The 16,664-nt window shown below is 35.8% G+C and overlaps 1 protein-coding gene across 1 annotated transcript; it reads left to right on the top strand.

The window, feature by feature from the left end:
* Nucleotides 1–14,365: 14,365 nt before the first annotated feature.
* Nucleotides 14,366–15,283, top strand: LOC144664291 (QRFP-like peptide receptor). The gene has a single exon (XM_078525395.1). The coding sequence runs from the start codon at nucleotides 14,366–14,368 to the stop codon at nucleotides 15,281–15,283; it is 918 nt and encodes a 305-aa protein (XP_078381521.1).
* The last annotated feature ends 1,381 nt before the right edge of the window (nucleotides 15,284–16,664 follow it).

The following is a 16,664-nucleotide window of genomic DNA, read 5'->3' as shown; positions in this document are numbered from 1 at the left end:
ACTTCTCAAAAACTTCAGCATGAATGCATTTCGCAATTTAAAATTATGCACTCTCGTACCACTAACTTCTCTTAAGTACATCAAGGCCCGCACTTTCTAACATGTGGTTACCACTAGTTAATAATCATGCTTGGAGACCCAGGGACAGTTTGTTGGGGCGGGACAAAGGGAAAAATTGTTCCGCCTTGACAAACTGGCCCTAGCCATTGGAGGATGGGTAATAATAAATCAACTTGAAAAATAACAGAAAGTTTCGCTTCGTTAAAAAACGCCGGGCCCCGATTGATCGGTGGCTTCAAATAAACGCCGGGTCCACCAGGCTAAGTTTGAAATAAACGCCGGGGGCGTTTAATTGAGAAAATACGGTATTTATTTCGAAATCTGATACATTAACAAACTATGTCGATGTTTCAACATTGATATTAAAACATTTTTAGGAGTTTTTTTTTGCTCATAAATATAAACTATCTGCTTAGAACTAAGAAATGTAAGCTAATAACCTTCTCCACTATTGTCAGAGGCAGGTCCCGTATTTTCCGTAGGTGTAGGACCAAACCCGTTAGTCCAGTCAAAGTCGTCATGGAAAAAATCATCTAGAACTTCAAAATGATCTTGTGTCCAATCTTCACATAAACCATCGTCAAAAGAGCACTCTAGACAAGGCAGGAATAGCAACAACATAATTTCAGTTTTGCATATACACTTTACATTTTCTATACAACTATTACTGAGACAAGAAAAGTCGCACAGAAGTGACAGACCTATGCAACTTAGGACCAAAAGTAGTTTGTTTAGCAATAGGGGCGTGGCATAACAATGGAAAACAAAATTACAAGTTGTTATTCCGTACATAAGGTGCCATGTATTGAAACTTTTGAAAAATCGAGCTGAAACCTTCGAGCCGTTTAGATTGTATTTGTAAGGTTTAACGAACATGTTACCAAAACTAGATGTGGACACCACATTGTATAATATATGTACTTACCATGTTTTACTGCGTTGGTCAGCTGGACATAACTAAAAAAAACTAGAAAGAAAAAAGTTATTTTTCACTTTATGGCATTTAAATGATCGGGTGTATGTTAACTGAAGTAAGGTTACCTAAATATATATGTACAAATTTTCTTGCTTATTTATTTCATCTAATTTATTTCATTTTGTAGCAAGAACATTAAAAACAGGATACCATTGACTGAACGGGTGCTTCCGGAGAAAATACAAGTACAAGGGTTTTGCTACGTTGGCGCGTCCCCTTACGGCCACCCCGATAATACGACCAACTCTTTATTGCGGGTACGTTTTCTTGGTGCAAAAGCACAGTCATCCTATCCGATTACTCCCTTGATTTATGCAACTAACTACTCGATACCTGATGACATTACTGTCAAAAAGCAGGTATTAGTTTAGGTGTTGTCATCAGAATTTCGATACATCGCAGTGTAAGCTTCATAATTTGAAGCTACCCCTAAATAAATATGATTTTTTTGACGAATGGAACAGTACAAAATCAAGTAAACGGAACGGAAAGAAGTTGTTTCTTTTAAAAATTCCATTTGGATCTAGATCACAAAAAACAAAAAAAAAACAAAAAACAAAAAAGACATGGCGATCGAGGGTGAAACTTTTCTGCAGTTGAATCCCGATAACTCCAACCTTCAAGGGAAAACGAACAAGGTTCGAGATATCGAAGGTAAAATAAGTAAGAAATTAAAATGACCTGTAGGGAAATTAAAAAAGGCTCGAGTTAGCGGGAGGTTCGAATTTTCGGGATTCAATTCTTTATTTTCCATCTTCATGAAACCTTGAAGAAAGTTCAAGGTAAAGATTCTCGCTAATTTAGAAAAAAAATCCGTTCAACGGGTAAATTTTAGCGTTGTCTGGTTCAATGGTTGACCTTGCTCAATGAACGAACACTCCGGTTGCGTCAAATGGTAAACGGAAATTTCCGGTACATACATACATACATACATACATACATACATACATACATACATACATACATACATACATACATACATACATACATACATACATACATACATACATACATACATACATACATACATACATACATACATACATACATACATACATACATACATACATACATACATACATACATACATACAACATACATACATACATACTTTATTTGAAAACAAAGGTCTATAAAGATGGCAGCCTAGGGCTGATGTGGACCTTTAAAACTTAATTACAGATAAAAAATAGAAAATAACTTATACAGTTCTTTATATTCTTTTAAAATTTCATGGCATTACTAAAAATATACATAACATGATTATTTAAAAATTACCTAGAATACAAATACACATGCATAATAAAATTAAAAATATAATATAGAGTTTAAAAATACACAAAATCTTCTAAGTTTTTATTATTGTTAGTACATGTTCCTTTAATAAAACTTACATTGTCTATCGCTTTACATTTCTTTATGGCAGCTTTAAATTGATTTATATTTACAGGTTTTCTGATATTTTCATTTAGACTGTTCCAGACTACTGGCCCTCTAAAAATTAAAGATTGTTTGCCAAATTCAGTGTTCATTTGTCTCATTCTAAGCGAATTTCCCCTCCTGCTTGATTTGGTAACCTCAAAGTAAGAAGATAGTCTGTGTTCCATAGTTACCACTTTAAACATTTCTAGTGCCACCTTCTTCTTATACATATAGGCCAGGTTATGCCATTTAACACGTTTTAGAACTTGGTGATCATCATAGGTGGTGGGAACATCATGTATCTGCCGAGCAGCTTTTATATGCAGGTTTTCAATTTAGGTGCCCGGTCTTTCCGGGCACCTACTTTTCTCCGGTTTATGGACCCCTTCATAAACCGGGTCCAGAGACTGCTAGTGCTATAGTGCCAGTGCTAGCGTGAGTGCTAGTACTACTGCTACTGCTACTGCTACTGCTACTGCTACTACTACCACTACCACTACCACTATCACTGTACTGCTACTGCTACTGCTACTGCTACTGCTACTGCTACTGCTACTGCTACTGCTACTGCTACTGCTGCTGCTACTGTACTGCTACTGCTACTACTATTACTACTACTACTATCACTACTGCTACTGCTACTGCTACTGCTACTGCTACTGCTACTGCTACTGCTACTGCTACTGCTACTGCTACTGCTACTGCTACTGCTACTGCTACTGCTACTGCTACTGCTACTGCTACTGCTACTGCTACTGATACTGCTACTACTACTACTACTACTACTACTACTAGTGGTAACCACAGGTTAGAATGTGCGGGCCTTGACGCACTTAGACAAGGTACTGGTAGGCAGTGCCGATAAATAAACGACTGAACAAGGAGGACTGAAATGATCAAATGGACAATAGACAATTATTCTGAGTAACGCGTTTCGCACGCGGTGCAGTGTGAATTTAGATGTGATTTTTCTCAGTCGGTAAACTCGCTATGTTGTCAGTGTTTTAACGAATTTCTCGACAATAACCATTGTTGGAATCATTCGCTTTACCGTGGTTTATCTGTGATACAACCACATCAAATGTTCTCAAAAGCAACACATAACGCCTTCACGGAAGGTTTATCTAATGTGACAAGCTGTTTTTAAAATATCGCTCTTGGAGAACAGATTTTTCTCTTCCGGTTTTACGACAAACTGTCGTTATTAACACATTTTCGCATTCCGATCGTGCTTAGTGGAAGAACAAAAATTTTCAACTTCCGGTTCGGTCCTGGTTTATAAACGTGGCGCGCACGCGTAAAACGCAATCCGCTGGTCACTGTCAAGATTAGGGTTGCGGGCCTCTCTTGGGCCCGCAACTACTACTACTACTACAATCACTACTGCTACTGCTACTGCTACTGGTACTGCTACTGCTACTGCTACCGCTTCTGCTACTACTAGTCTACTACTAATAGCGTCAAAACAAATTTCTCGATTTGACTGGTTGTGGGCTCTCCTGTTTGCCACGTAATTGGCACGTGGGTGTCTAATTACAGCTATTCAATTATAACGTTATGTAATTGGATACCTGTAGTTGGACAACTACGCGTCAATCCCGTGCACCTAGATGGTTTCTTTGTCGCTGCTTTTCTACTGTTTGTTAAACTGATGGAATATGTTCTTGACTTGTTCGCGCAAAAGAGGTTTTGAAAGACTTTGCTAATAGCCTCAGAATTTGTTGTTAATTTCCTTCATAATTGAGTATGCATGAATGTAAATTAAATAAGGTTATAAAGTGTGATAAAAACTAGTATTTAAAACGATGTTAAATGATAACAACAGTGTTTGTCACAAATGCGCACGGATGCGAGTGGCGGTGTCTGGTGGTTTTACCAACCAGTAATCAATCAATCAACAACTTTATTAATGTGTCAAAGGAATTCTAGCCGAGAGTGAAACACTCTCTACTAATAGGGGACACATAAAATAAATAAATGATGATGATTGACAAGCGCTACAGCCTGCGCAAGGAAACTTATAGATTGCCCTTTACACCAAACAAGCTCCCTATTTTCAACAGTGTAAACACAAACCTTACCTAAATCGGTGCAAAAGGTTTTAAACATTTTACACTGCAGTATGCTGAAAAAGGGGGCCAATATACGGTAATTTGAAATACATAAACAATCTTTATTGCGAACGGCATCCTGTGAGGAAGTAGAGGCAAAATAAGATATCTTTTAACAATATTTGAGTAAAACCTTGTTCCCCTCGTACTTAGTTGAGAATTGTTTTAAAAGATCATGTCTTTGGCAGGCTGTAGCACCTGGTGTGTTGGTGAAATCAACAGACGTTTCATGACACGCATCCCTGAGCATTTGTTCCTGAGACAAACAGCTTCAAACACTCTCATACCTTACAATACTTTAGATTTTCTAAACATTGTTTCCTTCTTTCCAAAGGAGGATTATTTCAAGAATTCTTTACTAGGCTTCCACACGTTATTTATTAAATACCAAGGAAGTCATACACATTCTTTGGGAACAGCCCTCATTGAACATGCAAGTGAGTTTATGTTCACTTTTTACATTCCTTTTTGTATATATTTGTCCTTTTCCTCTTGTTTTCCTGTTTCATGCTTTAACTATAGTTTATTTTCACAATTTCTAGTTATCTATTGCATATTTGAACTCACTTGTTTTGCGAAAAGTTGTTTCATCCGAAACAAGTTTATAATGAAAAATGTATTTCAAAAGCATCGCCTGGTTTGTTAAAACCTTATGATAGCGTGCTCCGGTTAGTTTGAGGCGCACTCTAGTTAGCCTGTTTACGGTTAGCTTTCAATAATGGTAGTGGTAACACGATGTATTTTAAGGGATAGTAGGTGTTTTGATGATAGGATGTTTCGTTTCGCTGTTTAGGTTTTTCGCAGGTCAGTGATGCCCTAACCAGACGCTCAGAGTTCAGTCTTTTCAAAGACTTTTAATTTTTTCATTGCGGATAAAATTTTAGTTTTGGGGCCGGTTATCGAACTTGCTTGGTGTATACTGGAACATTTTTAACCTCAGTGTCGGTGAAAAGCGACGAACAGAATATTCACCTTAAGGCTTTGGCGAATAATTGTTAGTTATTTCTAACATTTCAACGACGAACTGGCTGCACTTTGGAAAAGCGGTAAGTAGCCTAAGTCCTTTGATGTCATTTATGAACTTGAGGCAATAAATTCGCCTACCTTTGTAGCAAAACAGCAATGTAAAATATCGCTTCAGTCCTATCATTTCGTAAGTCGTTAAATTACAGTATCCACGCATTAATCCATTCACTTCATCTTAATGTCGAAAGTGCAGCATACGGAACCAATTATGCTTAAATGGTGACTGATGCAGAAGTTTATTATGAATATCAATTACGCTACTATCGAACAATTTTATCTTGGAAGTGATTCAACAACTAAACTAATACGAAGTTTCTGTGCGAACATAGTAAACAAGGCGCAGATGAGCTCACTATTCTTTATAGAGATCATCAGGGTGAACCAGAGTACTTGCCCCCGGTTTATGGACACCCTCATGAACCGGGTCCATAGACCGCTTTCATTGATTGGTTGATTCAGTAGATACAGTAACTAGACACAGTTTTTGAAATAACCATTCATCGAATGTTGATGTTGTTTTCCAGCATTACAACTAAATCGAGAATGTTCAAAAGGATAACAAGAACTTATTTACGTCATGAAGTTTTTGTAAAAACCCGACCGCAAGGTAATTAAATTGTCAGCTTCACAAAAGTGTTCAAGGCCGGAAGTCGTAGACAAGTCATCCGTAAAAAGTGCCTATGCAAGCAACTGCGGTGTAATAAAAGAAGAGACACAACAACATATCTCTGCAGCAGCATTGCCATTAAATAATGATATATGTTGTAATTAGAAGGATTCATCTGTGTTTACTTCTTGTTTTAGTTACTTTTTAATCACTACTGGAGATTATTACCCATCATCACAACCCTTTCAGTGATGTCCTATTTGTCAGCTTTAAAGTGTGATTAATGTTATATAATTTAAATGCAAATATCGTTAACTTAGTGACACACGACATTTCTCTGAACTTAGGGTTTTTAAGGCCAATTAATAATACGGGCAACATTTTCGTTCAACTTGTTGTGGCGCAACATTGTCGCACCGCAAATTGAAATACGTTGTTGCCTGTATCACTACCGTGTCGTCCTGTCTACGTAGTTTGAGTCCAATTAGTTCGTGGATAACAAGCTGAAATATTAAATTAGAACGCAAATTCGCTTCCTCAATACAATCCTCGAACAACCGGAGCATTTGCCGCATGTTTTACCAACATTCAAATACGTCCAACAAAATTACTGCCTATTCTTTCCTCGGTGAAAAACATGACAACCAAAAGACGTTTTTGGGTTTGTTTTAAGGACTAGCTAGCTAGTTGTTTTTGCAATGGAGCACGCTACTAGCTATCAAACATGCGCTTTGTGGTGACTCACATTGAGTCTCGTTGGGTAGCGTGATTCAACTTTAGTGAAACCTATTAACAGACAACAAAGAAATTTACTATAACTTGCTGATAATGAGTCTGTCTGTCGTGCCTTTGATGAGATGTGGCGTTGCCACTGCCTCCTGCGTGCCCTAATCACATAATAATCTCAATAAACTAAAAAGGAATTGCTCTAGAATAGTTATTAAAAAACTTGGATAGGTCGGCTAACTATTACATTAGCCTCTCTTTGTAATGAAAACTAAAATCCAAATCGTATCAGCTTTGAAAAACACATTCCCTTCTTTTAAAAGACAAACAAACCTCTCATACTTTGTGAAAACACTTGAAAATGTTTAGCCATTAAATCGTAATCACTCAGTCTAGCTTCCTATTGGTCTGATCACTGAATTGAAGAAACTCATTGGGCGATTTGTCTCCCTCGATCGACTGGTTCCTTTGAAGTTTTGCGATGTATGACAATACTTTTAAAGCTTTGCACTGTTCGAAAAACACGCAGACGAAATGATACAATTTGAGGGAACCAAATTTGGGTTTATTTCAAGTTTTACAATTTTCAAATTACTGGATCATTTATTGACCATAAAATGTTCGCAGTATATTAATATCCTGTTGGTTTAGTCAGGACTCAAGGGCTGGGAAAACTTGAAGTGATTCATCCACCCCCTTTAGAGGGAAGTGCATCATTTTTGGCTGTGTCGCTCAAAGAAAAATCTCTTTTGCTAGAAATTGGAACGTACGCGTTTCCTAAACTTTACTTGAACCGTGACCCTCAGGTAAAAAGCAAACAAATATGAGACTCCGTGACCTTGCGGCAAAAAGTTCGAGACTCCAGAACGGAAACAAATACACATAGACACGACTTATTGCACAGACTTTCGAGATTCCGAGGTCAGATCAAAAGTTTCGGAGATATACAATTTTCCATACCAATTGCCATCACAAGCGGAACATCGACTTCCCCTGAGTATCGTGTGACTATTTCCTGGTATACGGTTAGCTCTCAGTAATAGTAACTGTTACTGAGAGCTAACCATAAAGAAACTAATCGGAGTGCTATTCAATCTAACCCTAAAGTGGCCGCCATTCTGAAAAATCATTATAACACTCCGGTTGGCCTGTTTACTCTCAATAATGGCAATGGTAACACGAAATATACTAAGGGGGTAATCGGTTTCAGTGTTTTGCTGTTCAGTAATGCCCTCGCCAGACTCACAGAGCCCAGTCTTATCAAGGGCTTACATGTTTTGCAGTTATAAAGCTTATAGCTTTAGGCCAGGCTTTTGAGATGGCTTGAACAAAAACAATTTTTCATCTCAGTGTCTGTAGTGGCGAATGTACGCTGCTACAACTCACCATTTCCACTTCAGCGAATAATAGTTAGGTAGTTAACATTTGGATACACCATGCAGAAACGAAAATAATTAAAACATGCAGTATGTGACCTAAAGTAGAGTTTTGTGTCATTTGTGAACTTGACACAATAGATTACATTCACCTACCTCTGGTGCAAAACAGCAGTGCCAAATGTAGCTCGACTCCAAACATTATTTTTAAATCCGTGTACAGTTTCAGCGCATTATCCGTTCACTTACAATTCATCTTAATGTCGTAAGTGCAATACCAGTGTGCAGCATAAGAAATCAAATATGCTCAAATGTTGACCACCGACGCGGAGGTTTATTATGAATATCAATTAAACAATTTATAACAAAGCTACTTACGTCAATTGAAGATGATTTAGCTACTAGAGCATTAAGTCGAGTTTCCTGTTCGCAAATAGGCAACGAGGCGCAGATGAGTTCACTTTTCGTCATACACTGTAGGGAATATAAGGGCGAGTAAAGGTATAAGTGTCTACAAAAACTGTTGCGCTTCGTCAGCCAGCAAGTGAAACACTGAGATGATTATCAACTTGATGACGATACTGAGGTAAATACACCGCAGTGGCGAATTTGAAAAGCTGACGTTTCGAGCGTTGGTTATTCGCTGAGCAAAGGACGAGTACCTCTTGGAAGGGCGAATACCTTCTGGAAGATTCTAAAGCTGGGAACTTGCCCTGGGTCTGAATGGGGGTAACTCGATAACATTATTAAAACATATTTGTTTCTTTCTTTTTCTTTTTCTTTTTCCTTTTTGTTTTTTGAAGAAGGTCAGGCAAAATAATAATATCATTGGAAAAATTAAGTTTTGGTCTATTTCAAGAACACTACATTAGTACAATATTTAGGCTGTATTATAGTCATAATGATAATTTGAAGAAGGCAACTTACATATTTAAGGTAACTAGACATTAATAATAATAATAATAATTATAATGATAATAATAATAAAAGTAATAATAACAACAACAACAATAGTTAACTTTTAGAACCTTTTTATCCACATAAAGTTATTTTTATTATTATATTTATATAATAATAATAATAATAATAATAATAATAATAATAATAATAATACAAAGACATTGTATCATTACAAAGACATTGTACCTTTTTATATAGCTTTTTTTAATCCTTAATCCTTTTTATCGGTGCTTGTATTTTTAATATTGCGTGAAATAAAGTTATAATAATACATGCTCTAAGCTTCTATGTACACAAGTTATAATATCACAAATTGAGGTGAATTATTTACAAAACATATAACTAATAATAACATAATAATAATAATAATAATAATAATAATAAATAATAATAATAATAATAATAATAATTATAGTTTAAAATGTAACAAGGGCTTCATCATAAAACTGGCCGAGCTTTTTTCACACATAATATACTATAAAATAGGCCCCTTATCAAGAACAAATCGACAGTCGATAACTTTTATAAAATTACCAATAGTGAAAGCTCGTGAAGCTGGGACACCTTTGTGTTGAAGGGTGTTTATTTTTCGTGGCCATAAATATCTTCGCAATGTTTGGCAATGTTATCATGTGCTTACACAGCTAACTTGTTTTTCAAATACGGTGTTGGTAGTTTCGGCACTTGCTGTTGTAGGTGAAGAATAATTAATGTTTGCCTTAATGCTATTAAACACTTCATGGTTGTTCCCCAAGCTTGAGGGCCGGACGAAATTAAAATACTGGCTCTATTGGAAGCCAGGCTTTTCACGATGTCTTTGTTAATAACTCGTCAGAAACTCGGTTTCTTTTAGCGGTACAGATCGACTTCTTCAAAAAATAAATAAATAAAAACTTCTTCACAACTGATTCATATTAAGATTCGGGGTTACGCTACCTGTTTCGGGTAAAAGAGAGAAATTATATTAAATTTGCATTTCTTAGCAGGGAATGTTTAGCTTAAAAATCGAGTTTGTAATAGACCTCAAACAGTCGCATTGACGTGCGAGCAAAATGTCGTAACAATTATGCAAATAGTAGAAAGTAACCAGAATTTCATACAAAGGTAGATGTTCTGAAAATTCTAGCCACAGTACTAGTAGTGAAAAAAAAAGAAACTTAATTGTAGCAAGACTGTCATGAAAATGGGGAAATAATTTGCAACAATTTCTACAATACTTCAAATGTTACCCATACAAGAGTGTATACCGCCCTTTTCCAGATAACACCATTATTAGTCGTGACCATTTTATATCTTATCATTGCAATCACTCTACGAAGACAAGACAAAGCTCTTCAATGCAGAGCAGTGCATCAGAAAAATCAAAGAAAACGTCGAGCAATTAACATGAGCGTCTGTATTATGGCAGCATTCTACATCTGTGGCCTTCCAATGCTTTTATTCGCTATATTTTGGGAATATGGAGTTAAAATTTCTTGTTCGTTTTCAAATGTATTACTGAATGTTGCTACCGTGATGCTTTTCTTATCGTCAGCAATCAATCCTATCATTTGTATCACATTTGTTCAAAGCTATCGTCGTGGTTTAAAAGAAATCTTCAATTCGTGCTGGAACAGCCGTTTAACAACAACAAATGGCGTGGTCACCCGCGAACAAGATGAAATCGCTCTTAGAGAGATCAGAGTAAATAAGACGGGACAAAATCTCGCATTTAACGAGTCCTAAACAAACCACAGAGTCGTTCTTGTGTTTGTTCTGCGTTTATGAATATACTTTTTTGTTGATTTCCTTCACTTTTTAATTTGTTTTTCCAGTTCTCACGTCATCGCAAGTTATGACTTTGTGGGAACGACATTTAAGGTCATTTAGATGTAAATGTAATGGTGCAAGCGGTGACTGAATGCAGTATATATAACGCTGTATACATATAAAGTGACTCTTTCTTGTACAAATCAAATGCAACAAGAATCAGATAAATTAAAATTTAGCGAAACAAGGAACAAACATTTGCGGTAAGATTCCGCTTTGTCAGAAAGAATCCGGAGTCAATTAGAGAGCTGTCAATGAGGTTCAGTTAAGTCTGGAATTGATGCGAGTTTTTATTTACGATGGAAAGATGAACATGTTCTAGAAAAGAAAAAAATGACACAGAGAACAGAGAATCAACAAATGTAAGCAAGCAAGTGAACCTCACTCACACATAAAAAATGGTCAAAAAAAAGGTCATTTAGTATTCTCTAGAAGCTAATTGCGTCTGCATAATTTTTTTTGACCTCCATAAACTTAAAGAGTAAAGAATCATTTGAGAAAGTCTTCACCTACTTTACAAAATAATAAACAAATATTTTCTTTGCCTTCAGATGAGTGTTTTTTTTTCATGCTGTCGTGTCTTTTCCTGAACATTATTAAAGGAACTTTTTTTTTATCAGGGATGTATTTGGTATCAGAAAATTTAGCAGGTGTAAACATTAAAAACATCAAAAGTAAAAGCTGACAAAGTGCATAGTATTTTTGTGGGAGTGGCCAAACTTTGTAAAGGTTTCATTCACTAGAACTTTTATCCAACGGTAATTTGAATCTGACTTTTTTTTAATCTTTTTTTTTTAAACGAATCCAAATTAATGCATGTAGGGTCGAGTGCACTGCTGAACATGTCTTCAGTGTTAATGAAAATTTCAATTTGTTTAGTGCCAAGAACTTTTATTCTTCTCAGGTTCGGACTTGGTTCAGTCACTGGTTTTTGCAATATTATTAACCGCACCTACAAGATTTTTTCTTCCCTTGAGGGGTCGTGTACAGTTCTTCAAATAGCGTTTAAATGGAGCAGTGAAATTAAAAGGAAGTACAATTGATGGCAGGTGTTAAAATGGGAACTTAATCACGCAACATTATCTTTCAGCAAGAGTAGCGGTAATATTCTGAGATTCTAACAAAAGAGAGAGACGTTCAATTTCCGACTGATATGGCGAGAATATTTGCAATGATAAAATATAACTCATTAAAATCACAAAATATTTAATTTGAAAACATGATTCAAAAAGCATTGAGGGCAAAAGCAAAATAGATAAAACTGACAATGTACTTGAGTTCTCCAGGCAAGGAATTTTCAATTCTAATTACAAGGAAAAAACGTCAGTCCGAAATTCGCCAGGACTTCGAGTATAAATCGGAAAAAATGTACCAAATTTGTTTACATCTAAAGACTCTTGATTTACTGTTTCAAATAAAAAGAAATCATTTCTAACTACACCAAACATCGACAACAAATTTCGAAGTTCCACTAAATTACACTGATTAGAATCGCTTCAAAGACGATTTTACAAAATAGCCACAAGTGAGATTCTGCCATCCTCTCTTGATTCTGCCTATAGTTTACATGCCTTGGTTCTTGTGATCTTCATTGAAATTCGTTTTCTCAGGCTCTGATAAGAAATTGTTGTTGGTGTTATCACGGATAACTACTTACATCTATAGCTTTTAAAAAGGGTAAAATATATCGCAATTGGTTTAAATTATTCTGGTACTCGATTCAGTTTGTCCAACTTAAGTAAATATTTATACTCGATTTCCTGACAGATTCTTTCTTAATTTCAACACGACGGACGTTAGTATTGTCTTCATTGTGAGATATCGCGCAACGTTACATTGCGGCGTTGCTTCAGCAACAACTTCTGAAAACTCGTCTATCAACTTTATTGGTCTTAAAATTTTACAAATAAAAGAAAAGAAAAGGACCAAAAAGGAATTGCGCGAACGGGAAAATAGTAACCCATGCGGGGCGCAACCCTAAAAACTAAAAAGAATGGCGATAAAAATCTTAAATTAAAAAATATATATATATGTATATACAATAAATCTAATTAATTACTATAGTTAAAAATTATAGTTATAAAATCTAGTTAATTACTTATAGCTAAAGTTATAAAACAAGATGCAGATAATATTAATTACAAAAATTAAGAGCGGTGGCAAGGGCAGTCATTGTTTGGCATGAAAGAACCAATTCATGCGTCCCGGTATGGTAAAATAATGTAAACCAATTCTCAAGTGAAGAAATAAATAAATGAAAGTGAAGATAAAAACAATTTCGTTCTTTTTAACATGTCTACAAATTTTAGCAACGAACAAGAGAAGATAAAAGTGACTCTCTCTTGCAACAAAACATCGGGCCTGGAAAAAACATTGGGAAGACAAATATTTTTTAGGAAAAAAAGTGTGAAGGAAGCTAGTAAATCAACTACAGCGGCAGCATTATAAGTTTAAAACACACAAACCTACTTCAAAAAATCATCTATTTTTTACTTTAATCGTATTTATAAACGGGAAGTGTTTTCTTGTTCGGGTTCATAAGCTTCGCTGTTTTAATCAGGGGTTAATTGTTCAGCATAACTCAAAGTAAACTGATCCCGTCCAGTTTTTTTCGAGTGCTTACTTAAAATGATGTAGGAAATAACTTTACTTGAGAAAACAAAGAAGATTATTTATCTTCAGGAGGCGAGTGCTTTATTCACTCGTACATTGTCGTGACCGTTTTGTGATCTTGGTTTATTTGTTATATATTTCCGTTTGATTTGAAAAATATAGAACAATAAATTTCCGTTTCTTGACAGGGAGTATTTATATGACAGAGAATTTGCAATTAAAAATATGGCTTTTTTAACATTGATATAACAAAAGATTCTACATGTGTAAAATTAAAAACGCCTTAAGGGCAAGAGCAAAAAGACTGTATTCTAATTGAATGACCATACTTTCCATTTGTACAGGACAACACTTCAAAGTGTTGGAATAATTAAGAACGTTGAGATCTGACTGTTTGTAGTTATCCACTAGCTGCCTCCATTATCAAGAATTTTTGGGAAATTCTCAAGCAATACTAATGAACAAATCTATCAACATGTCTACAAATTTCAGCAACGAATCATCAAGCCCACAAAATGTGACTTGTGACTTTCGCTTTAACTCTTTCCCAGTCAAAATCGTTAAAACTCTTCTCTACACCATCATTTTGTTGTCCAGCTTGGTTGGAAACGCTCTCCTGATCAAAGTCGTACATAAACGAAAAGAGTTGAGAAATACGATAAATTATTTTATCGTCAACATGGCGGTGTCCGACTTTGTCTACACATCAATAGACATCCCAGTAGCACTTTCACAGATAGCCACCAGTTCTTGGCAATGGCGTATCAATGGTGCAGCAGGGTTAGTCTTCTGTAAATTGATTACCTTTCTGAAGGATGTTTCGATTACTGTTTCTGTACAAAGCCTTGTTTGGATCGCTTTAGATCGGTTTGTAGCGGTGGTGTTACCAATGAAAGCACACCTTATCTCGTCAAGATTTCGCGCCTTTGCTATCGCTTCCACTTGGGTCGTGGCAATGATTGGAAATTGTTTTATTTTTTATATTACTGACTTGATGCAACAACAAGAAGAAATTGTCTGCAGTTCTATACAAGATACTGCATTTTTTATTACTTTTTCGAGGGTGCGAACCATCTTTTTACAAATAGTGCCATTGGTTGCCATAACGATTTTATACTGTGCCATCGCAATGGCTTTGCGAAGACAAGACAAAGCTCTTCAATGCAAAACAGTGCATCAGAAAGATCAGAGAAAACGGCGAGCGATTAAGATGAGCGTCTGTGTTATTGTTGGATTTTATATTTGCTTTCTTCCAGGACTGTTTGGATCTCTCATGTGGCAGTATAAAGCTATAGAGTCTTGTTCGCTTTGGAAAGTGCTAGTGTTTGTAGTGGCTTTCTTGCTTTGCTTCTCGTCAACAATCAACCCAGTCATTTGTATGGCATTTGTTCAAAGCTTCCGTCGTGAATTCATACAAATTGCAAGTTCGTGTTGCAGCAAACGGTTCACAACATATAACACACACCACAAACAAAAACCTGTAGAAAAATGTGAACGAGAGAAAATAACTCTGCAGAAGATAAGAGCAACTGGGGCAGTTGAAGAGAATCTCGCGTTTAGCAAGTTAGAAGAAAGACAGAGTGAAACTCGTTTTTAGCAAATTATATTCTAAACTTCTGTATGTAAGACACTTTGTCAAAATTAATGACTTTGCGGGAGTCAAATTAAAGGACTGCAACATTTTTTAAAGTTATTGACTAAAGTGTACAGGTATGCTATAGGTCGACGCACAGCACTGTTTTCTGGTAACAGTTTGTAATGCAATATCTCAGAGGCAGTGAGCAAATGTACAATCAGGTAAAGAGTAGAAGACGATGCATTCAAGAAACAAACAAGTATGGTCAAGAGTCCATAATGTTATGTAAACCTCTGCCTCGAGTGATGATATCTGTTGGGAGGAATTCTGTGTCAACTACTGATCGAGCTGTTGATAGGGTTTAAAATGCGACATTTAATGAGTGAAAACAAAGATGAATAGTTTACTAGGCAGTTGCAAAAAAAAAAAACAACAACAACGACAACAACTAAAGGAAACCAAATATATTCCCAAGCTAAGTAATGCTTATGTACTGAAACTATATTTGAAATTAGTTAAATCGTACAAGGGATAATAGCGAAAGAATATTTCGCCTTAATTAAACTTTGAGTAAGATGAATTTTAGCCCAGGCATCACGCTGGTAGAGTTATTGACTTGTACAACAGTGAATAAATGAAGTACAATTGACGACAGGTGTACAAATGACACCTTACATCAGGGCACAACAGATTTCTCATTAAAGTCGTGGTGTGAATACAGTCCACTATAATTTGATTTTTTTTTTAAAAAATTGAAAAATCAATTTCCGTTCCTTGACGGGGAATATTTATATAGAGAAACAATTTACCATTTTAAAATAGGACTTCATTCAAATTATATGATATTCTATATGAAATCCTGATTAAAACACCACTAATAGATTATTTTTAATTTCTGTATGACAAACGTTAAGACAGCTCTTTCTTGATTTTTGGAACTCTTTGAACAACAGTATATTGCAGCATTAAAACTGTTTGGAGTTAGATCACTCATCCAGTGGGTAGCATTAAATATCCACAAAATCAGTGTATCCTAAATCAGTAAATTCTTAATCACGTGGAGAAACAAGAATGAAGCGTCCTTTAACATTTTTCTTATAACCTTAATCTTTTCCAGGCCAGGGGGTGCAAGTGGTTAAGATGGCTACAAATTTCAGCAACGAATCATCAGGCCTACAGAATGTGACCTGTGACGTTTACCTGCATAACTACTTACCAGTGAAAATCGTTAAAATTGTTCTCTACTCCATTATTTTATTGTCCAGCTTGGTTGGAAACGCTCTTCTGATCGCAATCGTGCGCAAACGTAAAGAGTTGAGCAATACGATCAATTATTTTATCGTCAACATGGCGGTGTCCGACTTTGCCTACCCTTTAACAGTTATCCCAGTACAACTGACAG

Source organism: Oculina patagonica, chromosome 8 (assembly GCF_052425735.1).
Source record: "Oculina patagonica isolate OP01 chromosome 8, crgOcupat, whole genome shotgun sequence".
Taxonomy (NCBI): domain Eukaryota; kingdom Metazoa; phylum Cnidaria; class Anthozoa; order Scleractinia; family Oculinidae; genus Oculina; species Oculina patagonica.
This window is presented reverse-complemented; position numbering and strand designations above follow the sequence as displayed.

Excerpts from the sequence above, each read along its gene's own strand:
- LOC144664291 (XM_078525395.1), top strand. The coding sequence starts at position 14,366 with ATGGCGGTGTCCGACTTTGTCTACACATCAATAGACATCCCAGTAGCA.